Source organism: Zingiber officinale, chromosome 7B, assembly GCF_018446385.1.
Source record: "Zingiber officinale cultivar Zhangliang chromosome 7B, Zo_v1.1, whole genome shotgun sequence".
Lineage (NCBI taxonomy): Eukaryota > Viridiplantae > Streptophyta > Magnoliopsida > Zingiberales > Zingiberaceae > Zingiber > Zingiber officinale.
This window is the reverse complement of record NC_055999.1, coordinates 55,678,168-55,691,766: the sequence shown is the minus strand read 5'-3', so window position 1 is coordinate 55,691,766 and position 13,599 is coordinate 55,678,168. Positions and strand designations below refer to the sequence as shown.

Here is a 13,599-nt window from a genome sequence, read left to right as displayed (position 1 = left end):
ATATAACAAATTATGTAGAGGGATGTGAGTGATGTAGATGGGATCTATCCCTCCTATATGACGGGAGAGACATCGGTATTCTTGATAGAGTGAGACCACGAAGTGCATGGCCATGCCCAAATGAGTCAATATGAGATATTGAGCTCATTTGATTTAGTGAGTCTACTTGGAGTTCGAGATTTAGATTGATTAGAGGATGACACGGTCTATGCCTCACATTGATCAATCTAGATGTCTTGGATAGAAGGACACTTGTCATATATTGTGAGGAGTCACAATTAGTAGTCACATGGTAATGTTGGATCTCAACATTCTTGTAACTCGGGTAGTAATGATGTGTTGCTAGATACCGCTCATTACTTATGCTCCTAAATGGGTTTAGTGTCATTGTCAACGTTACAAGAACCTATAGGGTCACACACTAAGGACAATTAGAAGGAGATTAGGTTCATATGATGAACCAAGAGGATTAGATTCATTTGATGAATCACATTGGATTAAGAGTAATCCTAATTGGGCTAACTTGAGTTGGACTCAAGTTGATTCATGTATTCAATGAGTCTAATTTAGATTATGACTCATTAGATCAACTTAATTTAATGAATTAGATTCACTATATTAAGTTGGCTTGAATCAAATGGTTAGATTAGATCAACCATGGAAGAGATTTGGTCAAGTTTGACTTGACTTGAGAGGAAGATAAAAGTCAAGTTTGACTTGACTTTATGCCACCTCATTGGTGAGTTGGCATTGATGTGGACTAATGATGTTATTCCACATCATCATGGGGTGCCACCTAATGGAAGTTACAAAGTCATTCTCTTTAATGGCTTCACATCAATTGCACTTAATGCAAAATTTGGGGGTTACACTTGGGAAGTGGCCGGCCACTTTTGAATGTGAAGAGAATTCATTTTTCTCATTCAAGTGCATTCACATCTTCTTCCTCTTGGAGCTCTTTCCTCTCCCTCTCCTCCTCTCTTGGCCGAACAAGACAAGGTGTTAGCACACCTTTGTTTGGTCCTCTCCATCAAGGATTGTTCGTGTGGATACTTCTAGAGGACCGTACGCTTGACGGTCTAGAGATCCAGCACCTTGGACGAGCGGGATTCGCGAAGGGCGCGCTTCAAAGGTATAACCTTTTCTTCATGTAGATCTAGAAGTGGATCTAAGTAGAAACTCGTACATGTAAAATTTTGAAATCTATCCTTCGCACGAGATCCAGTGACATGGGTGATTCGGGGTTTCCGCGACGCGAAAACGCGGTTTTCGTGGCCCGAAAAACCCAACAGATATATTACCGACAGTAATTTTTATCCATCGGTAAAAAATCAAACGGTGGTAAACGGAGATTCCCGACGGAATCCCTTATTCCGTCGGTATATTCCGATGGAATCCCTTATTCCGTCGGTAATAGGCCGACGGAATCATTTATTCCATCGGTAATTACCGACGGAATAAGGGATTCCGTCGGGCCTCACCGACGGAATCAGTGATTCCGTCGGAATATACCGACGGAATAAGGGATTCCGTCGGTAATTACCGATGGAATCAGTGATTCTGTCGGCGATATATCGCAAAAGGTAACTGTTCTTTCGATATTTTACCAACGGAAACTATAATTCCGTCTGTAAAAAATTGAAAAAATTTGAAAATCCAGCCCCTGTTTTGCTCGTTTCCCATATACAATTTTAATACAAATACAAACCATCATAAGCGATGGCATCACAAACACAATCCACACAATATATTAACAACACACAACAACAAGATCACAATATAAATCAATCCACGACACATCACTGAACGACAAATAGAAAATCTCCAAAATATAATAAAATCTAAGTATCAAGTTCTCACAATCATAAGTATCTAAAAGTATATAAGTGCACGACAAATACAAAATATCCAAAATATATGCCATGATAAATCACCTATACATATTTCCGAATATAATCCTGTAAAAGTCAAATACAATATATTATGATTAGAATAAATCGATGCAAATGTAATATAACTCAAACATTGTTATATATAACTAATTTTACTTGTAAAAAAAATACCAGGATTATATTTTGGATAACAATAATAGTGGTGATGGTGAATGTATCAGTATGAACTCCTGAAAAATATAAAACACTTTAAGATAAGCATCTAATAATATCCCAATAGAATAAATATATTTGACTTAATGAATTTCTAAAAAATTCTTAAAAAAATAAAGTTATAGTTAAACATACCTCAAAAAAAATCTAATCATCAGCGGGGTCTGGGTCTGATGGGTCTCGGGACTCCTCTGACTGGGGCTGCTGTGATGGGTCCCATCGTGCAATGATTGCTTGCATCTGGGCCAATGCCTGCTCCTGTGCAGCCCACTTCTTCTCCCACCTTTGATCCATGGTAGTCATCTGAGTCTTCAAGTCTTGGTTTTCTTTTCTTAATGACTCCACCTCAGAAGAAGAAGAAGAGGAACTCGCACGGCCCCTAGGAGTCCTCAAGCGATCAAATACCACCTTAGCCTGGGAGCCAAGGCCGTAGAGGGAGGAGTTCTTTGTCCTTCCACCCACAACATCATAATAAATTTCATTTATTGCCTGGGTGGATAGATCCTGTGACTCCCCTCCCTCTACTGGTGGCTGAGATACCTGAGCAACCCTGCTTGTCATTTCCTTCAATGTAGAAAAAATATACAATTTATATCTTACACACAATTATTAAAGCTAATTAATCATTATTAAAGATTAAATATAAATTACAAGTTAATAATTCAAACCCCAATGTTCTTTGATCGATCATCAACATATGTGCCATCCTTTCTCTGGTGAGTCTTGAGAAAGATCTCCTAGCAAGTGAGTTGTCTTTCTAAAGAACGCTCCTGCATGCACAAATAAGTTTGGCTAAAATTATACAAGTTCATTAATAAATAAAAATTTAATTTATATAACTTTAAATTAAAATCACCAGATCCATAGTGTGCTCAACAATGGATCAAGATCCTGATGTATGTCGAGCAGATCCGGTACTCGGGCCACCTGGCTCTGTATTCCTATTCGCTCGAGCTTTTAGAGCCTTTGTCTGCCATATTTCTGCAGACCAAGTGGTCGTCCATGCACTCCAAATCTCGTCGGATACATAAGCAGGCCGTGTGCCATCCTTTCTCACATAGTATAATAGGTCTTTATAGAACTTGGCACAATAAATATTCCAAGTTTTTGCAAATTCTACCTCGTGCCCCTCCTCCCATGTATATTTTTTCTGCAATTTAAAAATAAAATTTCAGTATATTAAAGGATAAATATAATGTACATATTCAATTTACTTACCACAAATTCTTGATAATAGAAATCCTTAGTTGCAGCATCTACATGTCTCCATGTAGTCCCAGATATGCAGACTCTTTCCTTAAATTTCCGTGTGATATATGTGGATACTCGATGGTCGTCGAGAGTAAACCTACATATAAACAATATTAAGACATAAGATATATGTTATAAATAAAGAACTTGAATTACTAATATTTAAAAAAATACTTACGACTCTCCAACAACCCTAAGGACGGTGGATCCACGGAGTGGTGCTGGAAGATCTTCTATGATACCTTATATCTACAAAAACATATTACAGCACATCATAATAAGTCTTTAATAACATGAAAAATAAGCAACAAAACATGATTAAAGCATAACTTACTAGATGAATAATAATGCTAAAATTTAATCAATGCTAGACTCTGGAAGCATTTCTACTCAACATTAACAGTTTGTAAGTCGTCGTTGCTAGACTCTGTTAGTTCAACAAAATCCTCACTGCTAGAATTCTCTCCATCATCTATCTCCTCGTCAGTGGCATTACCATCTACAAGTAATTCTGATGTAGATTGGAGTTGTGAATCAACCGAATGTCTCTCTACTTCGTCATTCTGAAATGCATCATGGTTTTGAGCAGTAATAGTGTTCAACATTTCTATGGTAGAACGAGACTTCAATCGACAAACATACAACCATTCACTAGCTCTTCTTCTCTTCGTAGGATATTCAAGATAAACAACCTAACCCGCTTGTATTGTAAAAATGAAAGGTTCAAACTTATTGAACCTTCTGTTTGCATTAACCTCTACTAAATTATAATTTGGATGTATTCTGGTACTTGTTCTTGGGGTTGGATCAAACCATGAACATTTGAACAAGACACACCTTTTTATCGGTAATGCAGGATACTCAACCTCTATAATTTCCTCAAGTCTACCATAGTAATCAAACTCAGTGTTATTGGTGTCGATAGATCCATTAACGCAGACACCAGAATTAAAAGTTAATCTCTGCGAATCTCGTTGTCTCACATGGAATTTGAGACCATTAACATAGTAACCCGAATAGACCATTATTTGGCGTAGGGGTCCAGATGCAAGATTCAATATTCTATCATCTTGTACATTAGATATTCTTCGGTCTTTCACCTATCAAAATAGTAATAAGAAAAATTAGGACCGAACTTATTTTAATAAAGAATTATGAAAATTTCTCTAACTCACATATATTGAAACCATAATGCAAATTCGGTCTCTAACTTTTCAACAACCTCACTTGCAGTCATTGATGGATTTTGAAGATGTAATTGTTGCTCATACAACCTTTGAAAGAAGGTAATTATAAGAAAATTAGGATATCAAGAAATTAAGTACAATGAAATAAAAGCTTGATTAGAGAAGTTAAATTACTTTATGTAGGGTTTGACCTCATCACAGTTTAAGAGTATGTATGTTCTTGTAGCATGGTATTCTTGTTGAGTTAACCATCTAGAAACAAATGCACCCATTGATTTATCAGAAAATTTGAAAATAGAAAGCATCGATGGATCTATATTCTGAGTATCATCGAAATTTCTAGGACATTTGCGGTGTCTGGTTTTAACATTATCAGCAAAATAATAAGAGCAGAAAGAAGATGCTTCCTCCACCAGATAAGCATTACATATTGACCCTTCAACTCTTGCTTTATTACGAACATTATTTTTTAATTTTCTCAAAAACCTTTCAAATGGGTACATCCATCTGTACTGCACAGGACCAGCTATTCGTGCCTCATATGGTAAATGTACCGGTAGATGCTCCATTGAATCAAAAAAACTTGGTGGAAATATGCGCTCCAACTTACAAAGTATGAGAGGAATGTCAGTCTCTAGCTGAATCATATCAACCGTCATAATACACCTCGCTGTCAAATCTCTGAAAAAAAGACTCAACTCTGTAAGTGCTTGCCAAACATTATTGGGAAGTAAATCATGAAAAGCTATTGGAATAAGTCTTTGCATGAACACATAACAGTCATGACTCTTCATTCCAAACATCTTTAATTTGTTCATGTCAACGCATCGAGTCATATTCGAAGCATATCCATCTGGAAATTTGATTTCTTTTAACCAACTACATAAAGCTTGTTTACCATCTTTGTCCAATGTATAACAATCTTTTGAAAACTTATTGGTTGTTTCATTCTGATGCAACTCTGGTCTGTTGACTAGTTCTTTTAATTCTTCACGTGATTTTGTAGTGTCCTTAGTTCTTCCAGGTACATTCATCACAGTATTGAAAATATTATCAAAGAAATTTTTCTCAACATGCATCACATCTATATTGTATTGAATGAGTAGATACTTCTAATAAGGCAAATCCCAGAATATGCTCCTTTTCTTCCAACCATACTTGCACATCCTCACAAGATACTTATTTATCTCATCAGAATTAGGCTGAGATATTGGGAGGAATCTATAACTATCTATTTGTTCAATGATTTCTTCACCTAAAGCATGGACTGCTGGGGGAGGTTTTCTGACTACAACATTCTTTAGAAAATTTTTCTTATTTCGCCTAAAAGGGTGATCCAGTGGTAAAAATTTACGATGATTATCAAACCAAGATACCTTTCCACTGCAAGGCAATGAAAATGCATCGGACTCTGTCATGCAATGTGGGCATGCTAATTTACCAGTCGTGCTCCATCCCGACAACATTGAGTATGCTGGAAAATCACTGATCGTCCATAATAAGGCCGCATGCAATATAAAATTAGTTTTACTTGTAATATCATAAGTAACCGACCCTGCATTCCATAATTCATTAAACTCGGCAATTAGAGGTTGCAAGAAAACATCTATCTTATCTTTTGGATTGGTTGGACCATGAATAAGCATGGTAAGGAACATAAATTCATCTTTCATGCACATCCATGGTGGTAAATTGTACGGTGTTAATATAACTGGCCAAGATTAATATTGTTGTCCCGACTGACCAAATGGTTGAAATCCATCTGCAGAAAGTCTCAATCTCACATTTCGCGGTTCCATTGCAAAGGAGGGAAACACAATATCAAGATGTTTCCATGCAGGAGAAGCACAAGGATGACACATTATACCTCCTTCGTGCTCATGCTCATGCTCATGATGCCACAACATGTGGTTAGCTGTAGCTGTAGATGCATACAAGCGTTGAAGTCTAGCAGTTAACGGAAAATAATACATCACTTTCCAAGCAATATTTTTCCTCTTCTTCCCTGGTATGCGATTACGATGCTTAAAACGAGGGTGAGTACATATTTTACATTCATTCAAATCACTGTCTTCATTCCAAAATATCATGCAGTTGTTTATACAACAATCAATCTTTTCTACAGGCAAACCTAAACCTCTGATCAATTTCTTTGTTTCATAGAAGCTATCAGTCATTATGTTATCAGTAGGGAGCAACTCTAACATCAATTGACAAATGTCATCGTAACATCTTTCTGAGAAATTATGTTCTGCTTCTATATTCAATAACCTTGCTGTAGCTGATAGTTGTGATGACCAGAAGGAATGTCTTCCCACACTTCTCTTTCAATAGCCTTTAACATTTCATATAGTTGCTGATATTCAGGGATTGGTATTTCATCTATATTCGAATAATTAACTACATTCATCGCATCTTGAACCATTGATTGCATTGAAATATCAATATTATTTGATGCTTCAGGAGCTGTAATAGTAGTCCCAGAATACGAACCACCAAATGACCCAATTGGTTCATATAAATAAGGCTCTCCGTGACAATACCAATTGTAGTAATTTGGCACAAAACCATTTCTACATATGTGCATTTTTACAGTATCCTCATCATGAAATGCTCTATTTTGACATTTTTTATGATTACACGGACACTATAACTCAGCACCATTCATACATTCTGGATGACTTTTAGCAAAAATCACAAACTGATCAACTTCAGCAATAAAATCATCTCTAATAAAACCATTGTCTAATCGATTGTAGATCCAAGCTTTGTTCATATACATTGTTATAACCTAAAGTGAATATAATTTGAAACATTATTAAACTTGTTGTATCACTTGAAATAAGCTTAAATAAAGAATTATGTGCACAATTTCATCTCACGATCATCATATCATATTACCGAAAATCTCCTCTACACTAGAGCAAATAAATGAAACTATTATAAACATGTTGTTCCTTATAGCATCATCAAATGAAATAATCATACATATATGAGAAGCATCGATCAAACACCTATTGGCCACTACATTTTAAGCAAGTACAATAGCGAAATGGATCAAAATATGTCACGGCACTTAAATTTTCTAGGGTTTTGATTGTGCTCAGCTACGAACAGTAGAAAATCACAGCTACAATTGCGAGCAAGCTGCTGGCCGCGAGCAGCGAGACGCGAGCAGGCCGCTGGCTGCCGGCCGCGAGCAGGCCGGCGGCCGTGAGCAGGCCGGCGGCCGCGTGCAGACCAGGAACCCTCGAGCAGGCCGGTGGCCCCGAGCAGGCCGGCGGCCGCGAGTAGGCCGCCAACCGCGAGCACCCCGACGGCCGCTAGCACCCTACCGCCCGCGAGCACCCTACCGACCGCGAGCACCCTGCCGCCCGCGAGCAGGCCGCCGGCAACGATCCGCGAGCAGGGCGCGGCTGGCAGCCTTGTGAAAACCAAAACGAGAGAGGAGAAGAGCATACCTGAGAGATCACCGGAACACGGTGAACGGGAGGAGAGGGTACCGAGATTGATGGAGAGAGCTGGAAAATCGCCGACAGAATCGCCACCGCTGGAAAATTGGAGGAAAAAGAGGGTCGCGCGAAGACGAAAGCCAAGCCGATCTGTGCCCTAATTCATGATTTACCGACGAAAAAATTATTCCGTCGGTAATTACCGACGGAACACTATTTCCGTTGGTAATTACTGATGGAATTGTTAATTTCGTCGGTGATTACGGCTAGTTAACGGGCAAGCTTTAGAGAATTTAAAAGATAACGGGTACGGGCGGAAACCCATCGACGGAAACATACATCCGTCGGTGAATACCGACGGAATTTGATTTCCGTCGGAACTACAAAACCCTAAACCCGGATCCACCGACGAAATTATAATTCCGTCGGTAATGTTTACGCCCACACCCGTTAGCTGTACTTATTTACCAACGGAATATTAATTCCGTCGGAAATAAACAAAAACCTAAACCCAGATCTTGCAAATCCATTATCTCGTCGCGCGGAATTTCGACTGAATATAGGACCGTCGGTAATTACCGACTGATTATTCAAATCCGTCGGTATTTACCGACGGAATTACTAATTCCGTCGGTAAATACCGACTGACCTAATTTCCGTCGGGACTTACCGACAGAAGTATATTCAGTCGGTATACGCCGACGAAGTTTTGATTCCGTTGGTAACCCCGTCGTTAAACACAGACATGTTTGTAGTATATAAGTAATGAGCGGTATCTAGCAACACATCATTACTACCCAAGTTATAAGAATGTTGAGATCCAATATCACCTTGTGACTACTAATTGTGACTCTTCACAATATATGACAAGTGTCCTTCTATCCTTGACATCTAGATTGATCAATGTGAGGCATAGACCGTGTCATCCTCTAATCAATCTAAATCTTGAATCCCAAGTAGACTCACTTAATCAAATGAGCTCAACATCTCATATTGACTCATTTGGGCATGACCATGCACTTAGTGGTCTCACTCTATCAAGAATAATGATGTCTCTCCAGTCATATAGGAGAGATAGATCTCATCTACATCACTCACATCCCTCCGCATAATTTGTGACATACCCAGTAATCGCCTTTATAGTCCACCCAGTTACGGGTGATGTTTGACGAAGCAAAAGTATGTAACTCCTTATGTAGGGAACCATGGTTACTTCAGATCCAAGAACTAATAGTCATACTAATTGCCACATGAGAAAGTATATGACACTCAAATAACGATCCATGATACTTTCTCATGGCGGGTCATTCAGTATACATTATCCAATGCATACCCATGTGTCAACTTGATATCTCTATATCCATGACTTGTGAGCTCAAGTCATCGAGTTGACCTACATGCTAGTCTCAATGCATTAACATTGCCCTTGAATGTTAATACTTGACTAGGAATGATTAAGAGTAGTGTTCTCTATATCATCTCACTATCGATTCAACCAATCGATTGATATAGATAAGAACCTTCTACTCAAGGACACTATTATACTTAGTTATTTGGCACCAATACAAGTAAGCATAATAACCATAAACAAATGTCTTTATATATATAAGAATATGATACGACGAGTCCATACAACAATTATCAAATGATTGGCTCTAGGGCTCTAACTAATAGCAAATGCATGAGAAAGTTTGATTGTATATTGAAAAGAGGACTGATCAATATGCTACGCAAGCTAACAAGGGATGAAAGAAAGTAATCTTTGAACCCGAAGATTCAGTTCGGTTCATATGAGGAAGGAAAGATTCCCTACTAAACATCGTACTAAATTGCATCGATGAGGAGATGCTCCATTTCAAGTCATTGCTCAAATCAATGATAATACATACATGCTTGACTTACCAAGTGGGTACAATGTGAGTGCTACATTTAATATTTCCGATCTTTTTCCCTTTGATGTAGGTGATCAAGATTCGAGGACGACTCCTTTTGAGGAGAGAGGGAATGATTGAGTACTCAAAGAAAGAGAACAATAAGTTGCCCAATAAGCTAACGATATGGATCATGCTCAACTCACTCTAGATATTAATGATGATCCATTATGCAACAATGGAGACCCAATTATAAGGGATAAGGCTAAAAAGATGAAGGAAACACTTAATGTGCTAATTGAATATGTGAAGGCCAAAGCTACATTGAAGAAAATTTGACCAAGAGCAAGTCATGCGGCTTAGCCAACCTAATTCATGTCTTAAATGAGTTTAATTAGTACTTAAGTCTCATGTCTTTGTAGTAGGAAAATGTAGGCTCAATTTCTACTTGTATTTGAGTTGCAATGATGTTATAAGCTTAAAATGATTAAGTAGTCTATATAGACCTTTACTAAATGGCCTTTCTAGCCTTTTAGGGTTTTTAGGTCATCCTATAGCTATAAATAAAGGGGATGATAGTGATGCATGTATCTTTTGACATATTCTAATCTAAAGCATGATGAGACTTTCACTTGTTAGTTCTTCATTGAACTAGAACTTGTCCCCGGGGTCATAGTACCGCGATAGGACATTCCGGTTATTTCCCAGGCACCCGCGGTTCGAACCCCAGCTACGGCGTATTTGCAGGAATTTTTCTTCCAAATGGGGAGCGTAATCAAAGGATGCTGAGCTTCTGGGTTGGCCGCCGCGTGCGCTTCCCGATTTACCCTGGTGACCGGTGGGAAACTTCCGTGGGACCGGGCCGGTCACCCCCAGAGATAGTCATTGAGGTTAACTGGGATTATCATTTTTCATTGAACTAGAACTTATCATGACATCCCCTTGTGGCGTTCAAAGAGTTATTAACCTCCATTCCAAAGTTATAGCATCATCTACCTTCTATACCAAGGTTTGTGTTTTCTTAAGTATTAGGTTGAGGTTGTTTTCATCCATCTTATTATTTTAGACTTTCCTTCTTTCTCTCTCTTCAATTCGTTACGAGTTATTGAGATATTTTTCTTCTTAAATTCACATAAGAACACTTCAATCTATGTTCCTTAAACATCTTTTATCCTTGATATATTTTTCCACAAAGTCCAAAATAAGTTTCCCATGAGGATGTAAAAAGCTTACCAATCATTCTCACTCGATTCCAAAAGGAAAGCTAAAATTTGTCTATTCCTGCCCTTTTCTTCTTCACTTATTGAAATGAAATGACTTTTGTTTGTTGAAATTGAAATACTAATTTGACATTGTCCAAGTTATGAAAGAAAAATAAGAGGCCTTGTTGACTTGAAATCTAATAGATAAAAGTGAACACTGGTCCTAATTCGCCACGTAATATTGGTTTGACCATTTTAAGGTGGAGATTATGCCACACCTCCTAAGTATCTCTGGCTATTGCACTGATGGGATCAACCACCAAAGGACACAATCTTGACTCAATGCATCATGTGTCCATGAGACAAAATCTTGGTCGGTGAGTTCCGACAAGCAGCCCAATTAATTAACTCTCAAATTAACCACGTCATCATGTTGGGAGAATCATTGATATTCTTTGTACTAATTCCCATAGCTTAAGATATTAATCATGCTTCTTAAATAAAATTAAGCCATGATACATTATAAGCATAATTAGGTCTAGAGCTGCTAATTAAACTCTGCTGATATCTTAAACATCGATATCTTCAAATTAGGTAAAGGTGAAGCTTATGTAATAACGATTAATGAATATCACCATTGTATTAATATATTCTTAGATTCCCCTAAACTCTAAAATCTGTTTAAGCAATAACTACTAATTAATTAATTTTTAAAGTAAAATTGGTAACTAATCAGTACCCGCAGAAACTTCCAATTAAAGCACGTGGCAGTTCCATCCCATTGTGAAATTGTGTATATATACCGCTCTCTGCTCCTCGGTTCCTTGAAGCTGCTTCTCTCTTCATGGCCAAGGTTCATCCTAACGCGGCTCACGGGCCACTGGAGATGGCAGTCGTCAGGGAGGAAGACGGCGGTGGGGCAGCGGCGGTGTTGACGGTGTGGCAAAAGTCGTTGTTGTTCGGTTGTAGTGGGTTCACGGTCTTCGATGGACAAGGCAATTTAGCCTTCCGGGTAGACGTCTACGGAGGAGACGCCGCCGCTGGGGCACTTGTGCTCATGGATTCTTCCGGCACGCCTTTGCTCACTCTCCGGCGAAAGGTAATTTTCGATACAAATCATAATTTTTTAAAATCTTTTTTCAGAAACCGTGAGATTTGTAATTTAAATATTAAGGTTGCTTAAATATGTGCAGAAGCTAAGTCTAGGGGAGACGTGGATGATATTTAACGGCGAGGACGCCGCCGACCCTGTTTACTCCGTCAAGCGGCACGTGAGCCTCCGCCAGGGGAAGGCGATCGCGCACGTGACCCCCCGCCGGCGTGGGGGAGCCGGCGGCGGGTACGAGATCGAGGGATCGTACGCGCGACGGAACTGTAAAGTGTACGACGAGGGGCGACGAGTCGTGGCGGAGGTACGGCGGAAGGAGACGGTCGGCGGCGTGGCCTTGGGCGAGGACGTCTTCCGCCTGGTCGTGGAGTTGGATTTCGACGCGTGCCTGGCGATGGCCGTCGTGATCGTGCTGGATCAGATGTTTGGGCGATGATGATCACGAGGATTGACGGTTGAGATTTGAAGATGTTGTCTGCTGCCGGCCTTTCGGTTTAACCGTGGTTTTGTGTTTTAGTTAATTAAACCATGGGTCAGCCGATGGAGCAAAATGGGAGCTGGCCTCTATAATAATCAAATATGCCATATTTTCATCCATACCTCTAACTTTATAAAAACCCACTAATTTCTCTCCCATATCTTGGTACTAATGGCTAATAGTCATCCATAATTTATCTTTTCTGTATTGACCTAGGGACAAATTGACAAAAATACTAGGGATAAATGAATCACCTTTTATCGTATAAAAACCCACTAACTTGAGAATGCCACCATGGAGTCTAGCATTATTGACAAAAGAGGTGCCCCCACGGGCGGGATCAACCGGTTATGACATGGTATTCTTGCAACATGGGTCGGGAGGTCGAAGGTCTGCGGCAGTAATTGCGATAACATCAATATCTGTCCGTGCTAAACACCTTCGACCGACATGTCATCGTCGGGTCCGTATTCACCGTGATTTACTCCCTCTCATACTCGTGGGGCAGGGGTGAGGGGGCCGCTGGGCGGCGAGACCCGCCTTTTGCAACATTATTGACAAAAGAGGTGCAAACGTTAGATGTCTTTTCTACCTCGGCTGCTCGAAAAGTTCAATCGGAAAAAAAACCTGTAAGGTTCACTGGCATGGAATGATTAAATTAGAAAATTTAAATATTTTGTTTTATGTTAGTTCGGTGACTAAAGTCATCCGATGATGATATATAAAAATCATGATAATAAAAATAATAGGAGAAACTATAAAATAATAGTCATTCATTAAAAAAAAATATTTTATAGAATTTTTAGAAATTTTTTAAAGGTTTAACAGGGCTCATATGATGATATATTGATGGGATAAACCTATTAGACTTTAAGGGGGTATGTTTAGAATATCAATTAAGTAGGAGTTAATAGATTCAATTAACCTAAGATTGAGATTTAATTA

At 38.9% G+C, this 13,599-nt stretch overlaps 1 protein-coding gene across 1 annotated transcript; it reads left to right on the top strand.

The window, feature by feature from the left end:
- Positions 1–11,900: 11,900 nt before the first annotated feature.
- On the top strand, positions 11,901–12,799 carry LOC122003756 (protein LURP-one-related 8-like). The gene is made up of 2 exons (XM_042558788.1): positions 11,901–12,167; positions 12,262–12,799. Exons 1-2 carry the CDS (start codon positions 11,913–11,915, stop codon positions 12,610–12,612), a joined length of 606 nt encoding a protein of 201 aa, XP_042414722.1. The 5' UTR covers positions 11,901–11,912; the 3' UTR covers positions 12,613–12,799.
- Positions 12,800–13,599: the final 800 nt, after the last annotated feature.